The sequence below is a fragment of the Dermacentor albipictus genome, chromosome 2 (assembly GCF_038994185.2).
Source record: "Dermacentor albipictus isolate Rhodes 1998 colony chromosome 2, USDA_Dalb.pri_finalv2, whole genome shotgun sequence".
In the NCBI taxonomy this organism is placed as follows: domain Eukaryota; kingdom Metazoa; phylum Arthropoda; class Arachnida; order Ixodida; family Ixodidae; genus Dermacentor; species Dermacentor albipictus.
In genome coordinates this window covers 195,629,613-195,647,120 of record NC_091822.1, presented here as the reverse complement: position 1 = coordinate 195,647,120, position 17,508 = coordinate 195,629,613, and the positions used below count along the sequence as shown (strand labels likewise).

At 48.3% G+C, this 17,508-nt stretch overlaps 1 protein-coding gene across 1 annotated transcript in view; it reads left to right on the top strand.

Annotated features, from left to right (window-relative positions):
- Positions 1-8,823, top strand: part of nAChRbeta1 (nicotinic acetylcholine receptor beta1) — a 41,334-nt gene extending 32,511 nt beyond the window's left edge. Inside the window, exon 6 of the mRNA XM_065427567.1 lies at positions 8,355-8,823. Within this exon, the coding sequence (XP_065283639.1) occupies positions 8,355-8,525 (171 nt within the window). The 3' untranslated portion in view covers positions 8,526-8,823. The remainder of the gene's footprint in view (positions 1-8,354) is intronic.
- The last annotated feature ends 8,685 nt before the right edge of the window (positions 8,824-17,508 follow it).

Here is a 17,508-nt window from a genome sequence, read left to right as displayed (position 1 = left end):
ATTACCACAAGCCCGGATCCCGAATCTGCAAGATGCAGAATCTATCCTGCGAGCGCCATAATTCTCCCTTCACAAGTCAAGATGCTGCGCCTTCGTGCGGGAGAAGCCTCGGCGGAGCAGCGTGTTTTGACGTGTCCGCGTGTGCCCGACGGCCCGGCGCCGCACCTCCCTTGCCTGGAGGTCACCGCGCGCGCGAACTTTGAACCGAGTGGCCAGCGCGGTCGCTGGTTGGACCCCTCGGACGACCGTCGTGTGCTGACTTTGTATTGGGCCGTTTGAGTGACAATGGGCCTCGGGGATTATAAAAGCAGCGACACGCCGCTCGAAAACAGGATCTGCCGACCCCACCGGGAGAGAGTGTCGCTCCCGACTGGGGTGAGATGTGTAACGCGTTTTCGCCGGACGTCGTCGTGCGAGAACAGTCGCGTTTGTTGTGAGCACTCGGCCCCAGTGCCGACCCGTTCATGTCCTGTATGATAACCTGTATATAATGTTTAAAGTCCCTTTTGTTATTCTCATCGACGCCAGGCTCGGAGTCATCGCTACCAACGCTCTGTCACGAAACGGGTGACGAGCGCTACGGGACCACAAAGCCGTAATCGTGGTGCAGCGGTACAAGTTCGTAACACTGGTGGCACCGGTTGGGTGTCGTAACACTGGTGGCACCGGTTGAAGTTCGTAACACTGGATGGCAGCTACGGGATTGACCGGCATCAGCTACCTCGGCGCGGTGAGTGCCTGAAGTTTACCTCAAACACCAGACTTTCTCTGACACAGGTTATAGTAGCTTAGGGAAGGATTTGGTGTTGCATTGTGATAACCTTGTGTGTTTCAAGCCTAGTAAGAGTGTTTTGAAAACCAGGGGATGCTGAGGGGGTAAACAGGGCAGTGTGTGATATACTTGCATATGTCTTACTAGTAGTGTTATAGTAGCGTACGGCAGGTATATTCAAAAAGGGTAAACAGCAGGAGGACAGTGTGAACGATGGAGAAGTACAAGGTGAAGGAACTTCTCGAAATTTGTGAGGAGTTGGGCATTGAGTTGGGCTCAACCAAAAGAAAGAATGCGATCCTTGAGGTCATGAGGACTGGGGACGTAACGGCTGAGGAAGCCGCTGAGGCCTTGGCGGGTATCAATGAACGTCGGGAAAGGGAGGAGAAGGAACGTTGCGAGCAGGAAAGGAGAGAACAGCAACGTCGCGAGGAGGAAAGGAGAGAACAGCAACGTCGCGAGGAGGAGGAAAGGAGAGAACAGCAACGTCGCGAGGAGGAAAAGGAGGAAAGGAGAGAGATTCGTGAGCACGAGCTTAAAATGAAAGAGTTGGAGACCCGAAATAGCTCGCCAGCGCCTAGTCTCACTTCTAACGTTCCAAGAATACGCGATCAACTTCCACCCTTTGTCGTCGGAGAGGATATGGCCAAATACCTCGTGAAATTTGAGCACGTGTGCGAACGGAATAGCATTGAGCGATCCCTCTGGGCACAGAATCTGTTAGCGTTGCTTCCTGGGGAGGCATCAGACGTAATAACTTGCTTATCGAAAGAGGCGTTTGAGAGCTACAGTGATGTGAAGGAAGCGCTACTGCGGAAGTACAAATTGTCGCCCGAAGCTTTCCGGCAGAGGTTCCGGTATGCAAAAAAGGGTAAGGAGTCGAATGTTGACTTCGCGTTTCGTCTAAAAGCCGACCTGGTGGAATGGCTGAAGGGCGAAGAGGTTTTCGACGACCGCGACAAAATTGTCGAATGCATCGCGTTGGAGCAGTTCTACCGTTGCATTGATGAGGATGTCCGGCTCTGGCTGCAAGATAGGCTAAAGGATGTTAAGCTAAACAAGGCAGCAGAGTTAGCGGAAGAGTATTACACACGCCGCAGCTTGCACAGCAAGGCAGTGCGCGTAGAAAAAGCTGATAGGAGAGATTGGTTTTCCGGGAAGCCCGACGAACGGAAGCAAATCACGCGTCGCGAGTTTCGGGACGACGAATCCCTTACCAAAGAAACTGTAAGGGAAGGGCAGAATACATCTCAGAATGATGACGATGGTCCGAAACAGCGAAACGAAATGACGCGTTCTTTTGAAAAGCGAAAACCGTTAACCTGCTACAATTGCAAAAAGCAAGGGCACATCGCTGCAAGCTGCCCAGAGAGAATTGCTTTTGCAACGATACAGGAAACTCACAAGAACATACGTCTATTGGAGCCCTATGTGCAGGAAATTAAGGTAAACGGCAAGAAGTGCCGAGCACTGCGGGACTCTGCAGCAACTATGGACGTTGTTCACCCGTCTTTCGTCTCCTCTAGTGATTTTACGGGAGAGTGCGTTAGGATACGGCAAGTGGCCGAGAAGGAGAGTGTCTGTTTACCGATCGCAACGGTTATCATTGAAGGAGAGTTTGGAAAACTTAACACCGAAGCCGCTGTGTCAGCCGCCCTCCCGGAGCAATTTTCCTACCTCTTCTCAAATAGCTCGGAGCAGCTGCTGAGGGATCAGGGCAAATCATTCTTTGCCGACGTGGCGTACATGGCCCCCACGCGATCCAAAGCGCGCCCGCTGTCGAGGGAACTTGACTTAGCGTCGGTGAGCGAAAGGCGGTGCGGCACACGGACCGATCACGGTAACTTGAGTGGCGAGCAGTCACGGGAGAGGCAGAGCTCGGAGGCTGGCCTAGGCGAGCGGGTCCTGGAGGTGAGTGGGAGTGACGCGTGCAGTGCTAGCCGCGATAGAGACGCGACGCCGCAATTAGGCGACGCGGGCTCCACACTCGCTCCGGTTTCCGCCAGCTGGCAGGAGCAGGCTGCAGTTGAAAGGGAAACTCGGATTCGCGAACAACAGGAAGATTGTTCACTAGCCGATCTGAGGAAGAGCGTCAAACGGGGAGTGAAAAAAAAGGAGGTTTCATTTGGCAAGGAATCTGGCTTATTGTACCGCCGCTACACGGATAAGCAGGGTCGCAAATATAAGCAGCTTCGGATTCCGCGAAAATATCGCCGGGAAAAATGAATGACCTCATTTGCTTCCTCAGAAGTATGTTTTCGGTCCAAGTGATTTCAAGGGGACCATTCTATTTGTAATTATTATTGCTGATTAATAATTGTTTCTATTTTGTTGAGTTGTTGATTTGAAAACTGATTGTTTGAGCCTTGTGTGCTAGATCGTACACCTGCCTCTTGTTGCAGCGGGAGCAAAAAGAGGGATAGCAATTTAGTTAGGTTGATTTGAATTATGGCCTTGTCTGGTGTTTGACGGGAGACAGAGGGCACTTGTTCGTGTTGGGTGTTGCCTTTTGCCGGTCGGTTTTGCAAGCTGCAGAACGACCAAGCGGGACCAGTGGCGAGAAGCAAGGTCTTAGGAACGACCCGAGCGGAGCTGGTCAAGGTGCCTTGGCGACGACGTGGTGAGCAGAGCTCCTGTCCTGGCGAGTCGGACCTGGGCACGTGAGGTTACCTGGCGTCCCGACACTGGACGTGAACTTGGACGAGCCTGACGAACGTGCGCGCCTGGCATCCGAGCCACGTGGAGGCAGCTCGTCTTCCCGGCGCCTTATCTGAGGGCGGGGATGCTGTTGTGCCATTACCACAAGCCCGGATCCCGAATCTGCAAGATGCAGAATCTATCCTGCGAGCGCCATAATTCTCCCTTCACAAGTCAAGATGCTGCGCCTTCGTGCGGGAGAAGCCTCGGCGGAGCAGCGTGTTTTGACGTGTCCGCGTGTGCCCGACGGCCCGGCGCCGCACCTCCCTTGCCTGGAGGTCACCGCGCGCGCGAACTTTGAACCGAGTGGCCAGCGCGGTCGCTGGTTGGACCCCTCGGACGACCGTCGTGTGCTGACTTTGTATTGGGCCGTTTGAGTGACAATGGGCCTCGGGGATTATAAAAGCAGCGACACGCCGCTCGAAAACAGGATCTGCCGACCCCACCGGGAGAGAGTGTCGCTCCCGACTGGGGTGAGATGTGTAACGCGTTTTCGCCGGACGTCGTCGTGCGAGAACAGTCGCGTTTGTTGTGAGCACTCGGCCCCAGTGCCGACCCGTTCATGTCCTGTATGATAACCTGTATATAATGTTTAAAGTCCCTTTTGTTATTCTCATCGACGCCAGGCTCGGAGTCATCGCTACCAACGCTCTGTCACGAAACGGGTGACGAGCGCTACGGGACCACAAAGCCGTAATCGTGGTGCAGCGGTACAAGTTCGTAACACTGGTGGCACCGGTTGGGTGTCGTAACACTGGTGGCACCGGTTGGAAGTTCGTAACAATGTGGAGGACTTCTTCCGAGATTCTTCCTTTGTTAAAATTTCGGATAGCTAATTTGTTATCGCATAATATTACTCCCGCTTTTGTACCCGCACAAGCGAGTGCTACTGCGAGCTCCTCGGCTGTACAGGCGTCCCTCGTGCACGTGGAGCACGCTATCTTAACGCACCCGTCGCCATCAACCACCGTCGATACCGCAGCCCCGTCTCTGCAACAAGCAGCGTCCACGTACGCTACTTTATGCGCCGGTGTGTTTTTAAGTTTATTTGCTAGAGCCTTAGCCCTGTGAGCTCTCATCTGTTTGTTTAGATAGGATGCATATTTTTAGGTAAGGGGGCGATTCGGAAGAGTTTACGCGCGTCCAACAGAATGTCTTTCTTGTCAGTCGGGGCACCCCTGTCGCATTGGATTCCTACCCATGTCATGATTTTTCTCCCTGTTTTAACACTGGCCTAATCTTTCCAACTGAGACACTCGTACTGCATCAGTGAGGTCAACTAGCGTGTTGTAAACTCCCATTTTGAGGAGGAGGTCTGTCGAGGTCGAGTCTGGGAGCCCTAAAGCTCTCTTAACGCTCTTCCTAATGATCGCATCTATTTTCTCCTTTTCTTCTCGTTTAAACACAAGATACGGTGTGGGATACGCTATACGGCTGGTAATGAAGGCTTGCATCTGAGGAGGCTGTTCTCTTTGAGGCCCCTGCCTTTGAGTGAAATTCTCCTAAAGATCCCCGTGACCTGCGCCGCATATCCTTCTAGCTTTTTGATTGTCGTGAGGTTGCATCCACTTCTCTGGATATACATGCCCAGAATTCTGATTTCCTCCACCTTGGGAACCTCATTTCTTGTTTACGAAAACATTGATTGGTCTGCTGCTCCCAGCGTGTCCCCTTTGATGTTTTGGCTTAATGATTAACAGCTCCGATTTCTGTGGCGAGCACGCCAAGCCTCTGCTGGCCGCATACTCTTCCACCATATTCGCCGCTATCTGTAGTTTAAATTAGATGGCTGCGTCACTTCCACTGTTAACCCAGATGTTGATGTCTTAAACACCAGCATTGGTACGTCAGGGTGACGTCACGGATTTCAAAGTATTTTCTCGTATGAGCTGTTTGGCGCGTGAGTTGGTCTCGCAACTTCCTGAATTCAGCATCCGGCACTTTCATAATGCACTCTCTCCTGTCTTTACTGTTGAAACATTAACTACGCCTCAGCTGGAACCGTTAAGCATATATGACGTCTGCGCGACGCGGTGCTGAAACTTCAAGGCGACGTCGCGACCCGTCTTCCGTGTCGCGTCTTTTCTGACTGACTCTTCTGACTTCTTTTTTATGCGAAGCATATTACGAGGGCTCAACCCAGCTCCTCAGGCGCGGCGGTGACCATGAAATCACGTGACACCGTGACGTCACGACAGAGGAGAAGTGGCTTTGGCTCAACTCTTGCAAGACGGGCTGGGTGGGAATCGAACCAGGGTCTCCGGAGTGTGGGACGGAGACGCTACCACTGAGCCACGAGTACGATGCTTCAAAGCTGTACAAAAGCGCCTCTAGTGAATGCGGTGTTGCCTTAGAAACGAGCTGTTTCTAAGGCGTGCGTCTCTTGCTCAGGCGCACATTTCGTTGCCGCACCGAACGCTGCTTTGCTCGACGCTCACCGCGTCCAATGCGGGGCGCGTAGTCGCTGCCCTGTAGCCCATTGTCTCGACGGGAACGCTGTCACGTTCCACTGTTGAAGGCGAAGCAGTAATGCATGAGTTGTTTCTTCGTCTAGCCGAACCAAATATAGCCAAGCAACAGCAGTTCACCAGGCTAAACAGTGGTTCAACAACTAAAATAAAGGCTAGTATGCTTCGCATCCTGGGCTTAACCTTACCTAAGCCACAGCCATTTTTTCTGACTGACTCTTCTGGTGGTTAAGAATGGATTTTTTTTTTCGTGGGAGGAGGGGCGTTCTTCTCCGGCGGCTGCCAGGGTGTCTTGATGTCCTCCTCGCCAGCCGCTCCGTACAGAGTGGAGACATTGCGGCGTCTACTACGGCGTTGGTCATGCGAATCGCGGGCGCCGTAGTAGACGCCTTTGGTGGACGCCGTAGGGACGCGTTGTCGGCGCTCGTATATCTTGAAATCAATCTGCGACGTGGCCAAAGTGTGCGCCCGTGCGGGTCTCATCTTCAAAGCGATCTGCGATGTTTGCAGAGTGCGCGTATGGTGTAGGTAGCTTCGTATGCGCTGTGCTTTCGACGTTTCGTACGCGTTGAAGCGACAGATGCACGGAGGTCAAGTGGCTCGCGGCTACTGCCGCGGTTCCTAACTCCAGCGTTTTTACAGATAGTTTCCGCTGTCATTGAACCAGATGTGTTCATGTTTACCTGTGCGCGCGTGACACCGTGCAGGTTAATGTAGTTAAAACACCTTGACGGGCTAGTTGGTTTGAATACATGATCGAATGGGCAAGCGCGACTGAAGAAGGACGTAGAAATAAGCAGACACGCAAAGACAGCGCTGTCTCTGTGTGTCTCTTGCTTTCTACGTCCTCGTTGAGTCACGATTACACATTCTATCATCGTTAATTTAGTTAGTAAGCGAATGTTTACAAGTTATACGGCCGATAAAACTACTATCCGTACTTCGTACAGCTATCTACTAATTTGCTATGGCAATCGGTGCTTCGCTTTTCGGGCGGAACTGCGAATTTCTTTAGTAACATGCTACTGTTGGGCGGACGAAGAATTTTCCTTTTCAAGTTAGAGCACGCATTATTCTCTATAGGAGCAATGCAGCAGTTCTTGCTGGTGCACACGACTGGCCGCATCTTCATGGCTTGCCCCGTCGAGCGCTGAAGTTGATGAATTTCACACGGGCTTTGGACGAACCTCTTCATTACTGGCAAGGCAACGTATGCTGCTGCCCACCAAGCTTTAACACGTGACTGAAGTTCGCTAAAAAACTGTTCGCAACTTCCACTGATGAAAAATGAAAAATGTCATATCGCGTTTCAGTCTTAGAGTGCTGGACCCGTGTTGAAACACCTTTACTAGCGCCGGACCTACACTTGCGCGCTGTCTATACACAAGATGGGGACGACCGATAACATGCTCTTGCTACTGGCCACAGTTTTGAGAACCTTTTTTTTTGTTCTGTACACAAGGGATGTCGGTTGCAAAGAGCACAGGCGAGGGCAGAAATTCTAATACAGACAACTTAATACACATTCATATAGGCAAATCTGTAGCTAGCCTCCTTTCATCGAATCTCTGATGTCGTCATATAGCTATGCATTCTAATCGTACACCGGCAGAGTCATACGCACACACTAGTAGTTGTTTACTCTTAATGTGTATAAGCCGAACGTGGGGATATCGCTTTCGCGAGTGTCATAGTGTAAACTTGCTGACGCTTACCGCTGACAGGCATTTTAGTGACGCATGTCAGTAGCGGACCTGGAAATGGTCCACAGAGCTCTTGACATACACTGGACCTGGTTCACAGGTGACTGGCGTTTGTGCGCTCATCAGTCACGATGACATCGGCATGCCATCACTTTCATTCGTAAGAGCAGCAGCTTGAGCGTCTCAACCGGCGCCCCTATTCGCTTGGAATGGCGGTCAAATGCGCGCCTATTGTCTACCATCTCAGCCACCGTGCAGTAGGTGAACGTAGTTGTGTGACTGTTGTTGGATATGTTGTGGTCTTTCCAGAGAAGCCTCAGCGCACTCTTCACCGAAACGCTCTTACTTTCTGCAGAATTTTTCTGGGGGCTGATCATTTCTGCGTGGTTGGCTGTTTTTGTGGGAATAATGCACGAGCGGTGACATATCTCGGATTCGTAACTCGGCTCAATTACGAGGAGCAGTTAATTCTACCAACGTGTGCGCCACATGCAGGCCTAAGTAGTAAGTAAAGCTGGTGTGAAGTCGCGCTCAAAAGCCATTAGTCTGATAAACTGTCGATTACGAGCATCTGTACCAAGCGTAAGTCTTGAGGATTGTTGACGCAATACGGGGAGAAAGCGTAACAAGTGGTGCAGTGGTGGTGAGCACCGAAGTACCCCCCGCTTGACCATTGGGCGAGTGCATTGACGCCGAGTCGCCGCTCTGTTCCAGATCCGCGAGGACTGGAAGTACGTGGCCATGGTGATCGACCGGCTGCAGCTGTACATCTTCTTCGCGGTCACCACGGCGGGCACCGTGGGCATCCTACTGGACGCGCCGCACATCTTCCAGTACGTGGACCAGGACAAGGTCATCGAGATCCACCGCGGCAAGCCCACGTGAGCGGGCCCCCAAGCATCTATACGTACAGTCTCTTCTATATACTCGGACCATAGGTCTAGGCGGACAAAAACACGTGGCATGTCATGCTGCTGCGCGCGACTTTCGGGCCACACCTCAAAGTACTATCTGGAAGTTGCCACTGATTGCTCAAGACTGTGCTGCGCCCCGGGGGGACGAGGAGAGAGACCGCCGCCGCTGCTGCTGTGCGCCGCCCCCTCGACGATGCAGCCGGCGGCCGCGTGCGCTCAACGCGACACGACTATGTTTGCATTCGACGAGTAAAAAATGTTTGTTCTCTCACGCGCCTGCTCTCTGGCCGCCGCCGCCGCAGCAGACGACGGCCGCCCAACACCGCTGCATGCGCGCGCGCGCGCTTCTCTCAGGTAAGCAGGCTGCGTGGAAACCGCGTGGGGATGCCCGCGCACTGATGTCCGCGGAACCTCGAGTTCCCGTGCTGGGGCACGCTGCCAACAGTGCCTGGCGCCTGGTTTGTATGTACTCGCCCAGTGGGTTCTGGTGGAGCAGTTGCTGCTTAGGACAGGCAACCCCTGTCCAGCAAAGTAATGGAATTGATAGCGAAGGAACGTAGTCGAGGGAGGTTCTGAACGACATAGACTAAATTTTCGAGTGAATTCGTTGGTTCCAGTAGGAGCTGGGTTAACTTGAGAGCCGCAGAGTTGTCCTTGTCATGCAGTATACTAGGGGTAGACCCACTATAGATGTTTATAACATTTGAAGTGCCTACTCAGGCTCTTTCAAAGAAGCATCGCATTGTTCTCCAGCCATTTCTATTGCTCCATAATCCAATTTCTTTGCAACAGTGCATGATGATGAAATGTGTACATTTAGAGATGGCCACGGTAAGTTGAAGTACATCTAGTGCAAGGAAGTTACAAAGGCTTTTATTCGTGACAGAGATGAGAGACACGCGTGTTGCGTTTAAAAAGAGTATGTCTCTTATAGTGTGTCGACTGTTGCGTAATAACCAAATGCTCGCTCCAAATAGATACTGTTGATTGTATTGGCTACAGTTGTTCTGACTGAATTATCTCATATAATTGTGATCACTTGTTATAATTGTCCACATAGCGACCTTCAGGGCAGCTCTTTGCGTTAAATTGAATTTATATGTCCGATGAGCGGTTATTTTTGCAGGACGTGATGTGACCAGGCTTGTGCAGCTGTTGTCAAAAATATTCGGTCAGCTTAGCTCGACATCAACTATTTGGTGGATTCTCCTTCCACCTCTTGTGCTCCGATCATGAGGATTTGAAGACGAGGGCCCTGCTGGCTGTCCCGAGTTTCTGAGCGCGGCAGATATGGTGAAATTTATTTATTTATTTACCATTTAGAGTAATGCGTGAGGGCTGCTTCAGAAATAATAAAAGTTTATTTAGGTACACTAAGAGCTACGAAGCTTTTCACTAGACAGCTCGCAATAAACTTTCGTCCGAGCCTATGAGGCTCTGACTGCATAAGGCTGTATGTTTTGGACTGAGCTTTTTCATTTCCTGCTTGAAACTTGAAACGACATTCCTATAATAGCGACTCTCGTGTTGAAAAGCCAGCATTCACAGCATCACACTCCCGAAAGCAGGCAACCGTGTACGGTCGGGTTATTTTGAATTCGACTCCTTTTCCTTCCGGGTGATGTCTTGTCTTAGATAATTTTACAAGCTGGGTTAATAGCAAGGTCATGACTACAACTACGAGACAATGTTAAATGTTGCTTTTTATATAATAACATAAGATTACAGTCGCTTCTGTCGCTATAGTGTACGCGGAAATTCATTTACGTACATTTGGGACCATTCTGATTTGTGAGCTTAAAGAGGCTAACTTAATTGTGTTTGCGTGTGAAGATGCATTGGTGTTAGTTTTGTGCTTTGATCTCGATGTAACAAGATATTTCTAAATAACGCAGAATGTGTCATGAAATCGCGGCTCTCGGTGGATGGTGACAGCATACTATAGTGCGAAAGTATAGATAGCAAATGCCTGCTCATTAGAACAGCTCGATCATGGCTGAGTAGCATCGATGACCGGAGATTAGATTTTCTCGTACGGTAAACGTAATTTCACTGGTTAGATTCCGGTATAGTGGCATATCAGCCTATCAGCTCAGTGACTGGTCACGCACAGTGCTTACATCAATGCTTGTGTGGTTGCGTAAATTTCCCTCTTTTGAGGGTGACTACTCTGCGTTGCGCTTAGTATATGAGAAGGCCAGCGGGATCAGTTTTACTCAATTTCAGGGCGCACCCCAGACTTATACCAGCGCAGCTCCTTGGTCGCCACGAGAGCGCGCTTCATATAGGTGTAACGATGGTTGCATGTAACATCTACATCGCACCATTGTGTCAGTCACAAATTACGATGCAATATCAATAAATGGGTCAAAATCCCATCATTTTAGTCTAAGGTGCTGCAAAAGTTCTTGAAAGAAAGCGATGGTGGTAGAAACATCCTTCTTGCATTTTTTAAGAAGTCCTCGTAATTACAGAGTAAGTTTCGAATTACTGTACGGTCAGTAATGTCGCATTTCTTCATCAAAATATTTGAATCATCGGCCCAAACCACACGTGCGAGTAAATCATTTGTTGTAAGCATAACAAGGAACAAAAGACTACTACTACTTCCGCGTTGCTGAGAGAATGCGGTACGTCGGACATCCGTCAAACATGGTAGTGCCTTTAGTAGAGTGGTCAAATCCAGCGGAATGCTCTGAAGCGAACAGGAGTGAAAGGGGTGAGGAGGGGGATCAATTTACGCGCAGCTCAGTTACCGTTTTTTTTTTATGCGAAGCATATTACGAGGGCTCAACCCAGCTCCTCAGGCGCGGCGGTGACCATGAAATCACGTGACACCGTGACGTCACGACAGAGGAGAAGTGGCTTTGGCTCAACTCTTGCAAGACGGGCTGGGTGGGAATCGAACCAGGGTCTCCGGAGTGTGGGACGGAGACGCTACCACTGAGCCACGAGTACGATGCTTCAAAGCGGTACAAAAGCGCCTCTAGTGAATGCGGTGTTGCCTTAGAAACGAGCTGTTTCTAAGGCTCAGGCGTGCGACGCTTGCTCAGGCGCACATTTCGTTGCCGCGCCGAACGCTGCGTTGCTCGACGCTCACCGCGTCCAATGCGGGGCGCGTAGTCGCTGGCGGGTCGACGGGAACGCTGTCGCGTTCCACTCTTGAAGGCGAAGCAGGGTAACGCATGAGTTGTTTCTTCGTCTAGCCGAACCAAATATAGCCAAGGAACAGCAGTTCACCAGGCTAAACAGTGGTTCAACAACTAAAATAAAGGCTAGTATGCTTCGCATCCTGGGCTTAACCTTAGCTAAGCCACAGCCATTTTTTTGCAACTACTGCACAAAATTGAATATAAAAAAATGCTTCCTTCGATTCAGAGTGAGGGCAGCCATTGAGCGTCCATGAAGAGTACGCTGGCTTAACAATTCCAGAAAATTCATGGTCCCCAGGACCTGGTCATAGTCGCTCTCACGGCCACCGCTGTGTAAAGGATTAGCGCAATGGACACGGCTTGGCTATCGGCGCAGATATTTTCTTCTTTGCCGGGTGCTCTGTGCCTTGCACGAGCGGCCGGCTCGTGCCGCGTACACCGTGTCTGAACATATCCCACAAACAGGTGCGTCACATCGACTGCGGGCCGTGAGCTTGCATGCAGCTCGTGGCGCAAACTCGCAGATGATAACAGTGTTCTCCTTGCGTTAACGCTGACACAGTTCTCAGCGTCTCGAAGCCAGATGAGAGCTAAAAGAACTCCGTCGTGTGGCAGACCAGAGACGTGCTTCTGCGGACCCGATCTCCCTGATGGTGCGAGCTTGTAGTTTCTACCCGCTGGCGTATAAATAAAGGCGTATCGGTTGACAAGACATGTCGATGCACAAGCTGGACCGTTGTACGAAGTAAATTAAAGGAACGCAAGGAAGTACATTTGTTGAAACAAACCCTATTAGGTATTGAAGCAGGGACATTGTGGTACGTGATATTTTGAATGCGTAATTCATCAGGCGGGCGCGGGGGTGATGGGGGGGCGGGGGGGGGGGGCGATTTCGTTTGCTCACACGTCTGTTACCTTCAGGAAGGTCGAAAATAAGTTAATTTGGCAGTGCCCTTAGTAAGTATAAAGAACCGGCCGAGCTTATTTTTTTTTTATAACCTCTGGTGTAGTGTTTTTTCTTTTCGTATGTGCAGATCATGAACTGTTAATTGGTTGCATTCGTGTCCGTGTCTCTTTTAATGCGAATAGCATTCTTGGAATTGTCAGGTCAGTTTTTTCTTCCAGCTATCTATCTGACCGTATTTGTGGGCCAATCATAAATATAATTATAATGCAGTCTAATAATGGCGGACCGATCATGAAGGTTGTGCAGTCTAAAAAAATGTGCGCCTCTTTACTGCACTCTTCAATTATAAAAAAGTCCTTCAACATTTCTGCGAAATAATTTTCGTCTCAAAAGAATGCTATTCGCATAATTAGTTCTGCCGGACTGAATTTCTTTCTTATTGCGCTCTTTTAGTTTATTCCGCATATCGTTTGCTGTCTATAGACTCAAGAGAACGTAACAAGCCTAGAATCTTAAAATGTCTCGCGCGGCCGTATGATTCCTTTTCGTGGATGAGCAGTCGGAGCAGCGAAGTGGTGAATACGACGAAAATGATGCATCGCAGTGCACAGTAAAGAGGAGTGTGTCGCATACTGATGTTCACTGTACTGTGAAAAGGTTACTCGTCGCACTGACAGAAAGTTGGAAATCTGAAGTTATTGTCATCCTTTGAACAGATAGCCTTATCTGCAAGTTTTTGTAACTTTTACCCCAGCACTTCCCAAAATGTGACTTCCAAAGCGGCTCAGAGATTGTACAGACGACCAGAACAAATATGTAGCGTTGGCTAAAACCGAGTAGAATTCGTAATGCAACATGTAGCCGGAAATGTAAGAGCTTCAGCATTTATCATCTGAATTCTCAGCAATAAATAATCATAATTTATTATGTGTACTAAATATTGTGCAAATAACGGAGGAAAGTATCAGTGTTGAGAGTAATGAGAGACGTGATGAAAGCGAGAAACACGTGAACCTGAAGGAAAGGTACAAGAAACTGCTGAGTACATTCGCAAGGAAGCCGCTAGCCTATTAGGAAAATGTTCTTTTTCAGACTGCTTTGTTCACTGCATGATTACAGCGCCATGAAGGCTAACGTGCACTGACATTTGCATAAAACTCCGTAGTTTGCTTCAAGTGTGCGCTGTTACTGAAGCCAGAGCATGCACCAGCTAATAAGAAGGCGATCTTAAGACAGTGAAACCAGCAAAAGCACGGGGGAAGGTTATTGCTACGGCTGCCCCTCGATATCCTCCTACAGGAATGGTCTTCAAACCTTCCCGCAACATTGCAGTTCTACACGGACGTGTGACAATCTGTAACCACAAGCCCACATCGTTGCGCGACTCTCCCGTGACGAGGCTGCGGTCTGCGCGCCACGCGTAAGGAAGGATTTTTGTTCGGGAGGCGGCGACCGCGTGCCCACCGAGCCGCATGAAGGCTCGTTCCTGCTCGCAACCCGGCCACTCATCAGTCATCACTCATCAATGGTAGCAGCAGGGCGTGCCCGCTACAACGCTTATACATAAATGCATACACACTTTGTAAAGACTGGCAAATTAATTTCCACCCAGGATTCTAGTCTCTTCGTCTTTAAGAGGAAGCTTTAGCTCGCGGCAAACTCTAATTTCCCTATTCAAATAGATGCAAAACAGAGAACTGCATTTAGACAACCGCTGTGCCGATTTGATTGAAGTGTGTTACACTTAAGAGGAAAAGTTAGGTTCTAGTGCCTCTAGGAAGCAGCATCTCTTGATTCCGGGCCTGACTTCTTTTGCGAAGATTCCAGAAAATTGGTATATAATTAAAAAAAAACTGAAGCAAATCTGTAACCCTGCACTAAAATATATATATCGTTTTGTGAAGTGCATCCGGTATATCATCTATAGCAAACTAATTGATGTATGCATTTACACATTACGCGAAATTGTTACAATTTTGGGAGGGTTTGCGAAAGTCCTACTCGAGAATTAGTGGCATGTTCTAGAGTGGTGTATAAGTAATAACTTTTTGGCCGCTTTAGATGTCTTATTAGGCACAATTTACATAATTGTGATATCGTTTTCTATTCCTGAGTTACAAAGTTGCAAACTTTATGCTTGTGCTTCTTTTTCGTTTCGCAATTTCCAAGAATTTTTGAAAAAATATTACCGACCTAACTTTAACCTTCGCTGCCTATAGTCCTTAGATTTTGAATTTTCATTCTAAATGTAACAACCTGGTTGCTTGTCCGTTTACATGTATCTAGATGACAGGCCCCCACATAAAGATTCCTCTTAAGAGAAGACTTCCTCTTATGCGAAAGCTCCCTTTTATGAGGAAGCTTTAGCTCGTGCTCTGTTTAAATAAATAGGAACGCAGAAATAATTTTCGCTAGGCATCCGCTTAACCAAATGTGAGGAAATTTGTTTCATGCACAAGAGCATGCCTACCGACAGCACAGAGCAGATTTATGATTTATGGTTTCAATATTTTTACAGTCTATGTCTTTACCGTTTCTCAAAATTTTTTCTAAATTTTTTACAACTATGCAACATTGCAATGAAAACTGTCATCACATTCCCGTTAAATACAGTAGTTGCCTCTCTGAAATACACCATTAATTTCTAAGTAGAATACCTACCGACTAAGCTGTCGTCAAAAATATAATTATTACACGTCAATACAAAACGAATACATCATATTTATCGGCTTTTGATGCTCTAATTGATACCGTTTCCGTAATTGGCATATCTGTTTTTGTACCGAGTTACGGAGTAAGCTCGACGCTTCGGTCCTATGGGGGTATCTTTATTACTAATTTTCGGCAAATGTTGCTAACTAGTTGAGGCCTCAAGTCGAAAGTGTGCTTCCAGCAGTCGCTACTATTTAGCTTTTGCTCTTAAATGCAGCGATTTGGTTTGAATCAGTGCGGCAGTTACCGAAGTAAAGTGTTTCTCCGTTTCACATGTATTTGAATGGGAAAATCAGTGCTGACGGGGAAATAAAAATGCTGATTTAAATGCGGTAAACTTAAGAGGAAGCATTAGCTCAGGGGCTCCTGTGTATACAAATGGGAACGGAAAAACAGTTTTTCGTGGCAACCGGTGCACCGACTTTGATCATGTTTCTTGCATCTGTCGAAGAAAACAACGCTGAAAACGCGGACGAAAAAGGAAGACGACAGGAGGACGAGCGAAGGCAGGACCAGCGCTCGTTCTTTCTTCTTCATTTCTCATCCGTGTTTTTAGCACATGTTTTCTTGGATGGATTCATACCAACGAGTTCGCATTCAAACACTTATAAGTCGTTGCATCTAAAAGAAAAATGCTATAGCCTTGTGACTGTAGAAAGCAGAATTTTATCGGAGCTTGGATGTAGGCCAGTCGTTGATTCGGCATTTTGGGAAGTTACCGCAAGCAAAACACGAGACTTGAAGAAAGACTTGTTCCTTTCTTGAAGTTTCATGTTCTTATTGTGGTAACTGCCCCAAATTAAAATTTTATTTATGCTGTCACTATTTTTAAAAATGTCGTTGAAAATTGCAATATTGCCAGCAACTCTACTATCAAGTTTTCAGCTTCGTAACTCATCAACAACAATAACAATAACAAAACGGTATCACAATTATCTAAGCCGCACTTAATAATACATCTAAAGCGGATGAAATTGACGTATTATATATGGTTCTAAAATACCGGGTGTTTCACGAAATGCGTTCGTAATTGCATTAAAATAGGAAAGATGAGATAATGAAGCGGTTTAGCCAGGAACATTTTTACCACAAAGGCCTAACATTTGAAAATGGCTCTACGTTGTAATCATTCGACTAATTGTGCAAATTAGACTAATTGCATATTTTAATCAGAAGAGCCTTGGTATTTCATGTATTTCAAGCGTACCGACTGCGCAGCTCATAACCGCTTCCAGAATTGCAAGAACTTGACGCTGGTAATTTTTACCGCGTTATGAATTTCACCGAGATTTCCGCCTTCAATTTCACACAGAAAACCGAAGCTGGACCGCCAACAGGTTCACACCCTCAGCAGGTTGTCCACGAGTGACGTCACCGCTCGCACCTCACCGGCGGGCGAGCGAGCGTGAAGCCGCGCTCGCTTCGTGCTTGGTCCGACGCCGAGGGGCAAGGGGCGACGCCGGTGACGTCACTCGTGGGCGTTCACTGAGGGCGCGACAGTTGCGCGATTCGGCTGCTCAGTTTCACGTTTCTCTGTGAAATTGGCCAGAACTCATAACACCGTAAAAATTAGCAACGTGAAGTTTTTTTTGCAATGCAGGAGACTGCTATGATCTCCTCGAACGGCATGGTTCGAGTTTTCCACGGGGACCAGTCGCATGGCTGTTTCGGGTAAAAAGTTAACCAGTCTAATTTGCGTAATTACTTGTCTAATTACTACACCGAGTCATGGATGCCTTGTGGCAAAAGCAGCCCAGAGGAAATCCTTCGCACATCTCAATATTTTTGTCTTTAAGGAATTTCAAACAAATTGCCTGAAACACTAGCTGTACCACTAGTTTGTGAGTAATTCCCGGCCACGGCGGCCTTATTTCGATGGGGCGAAATGCGAAAACACCCGTGTACTTAAATATAGGTGCACGTTAAAGAATCCCAGGTGGTCGAAATTTCCGGAGTCCTCCACTACGGCGCGCCTCATAATGAGAAAGTGGTTTTGGCACGTGAACCCCATAATTTAATTTTTTTTAGTTTGTGAGTAAGACTTATGCAAAGCGCTTGTAAACTTGTAACAACTTATCGCAAGCTGTAAATTCACATATCAAATTTGTCCGCTTTATGTGCTCTAATGGATGCAGTTTGCAGAATTATGATATCTATTTTTACGGCACAGTTACAGATTTGTA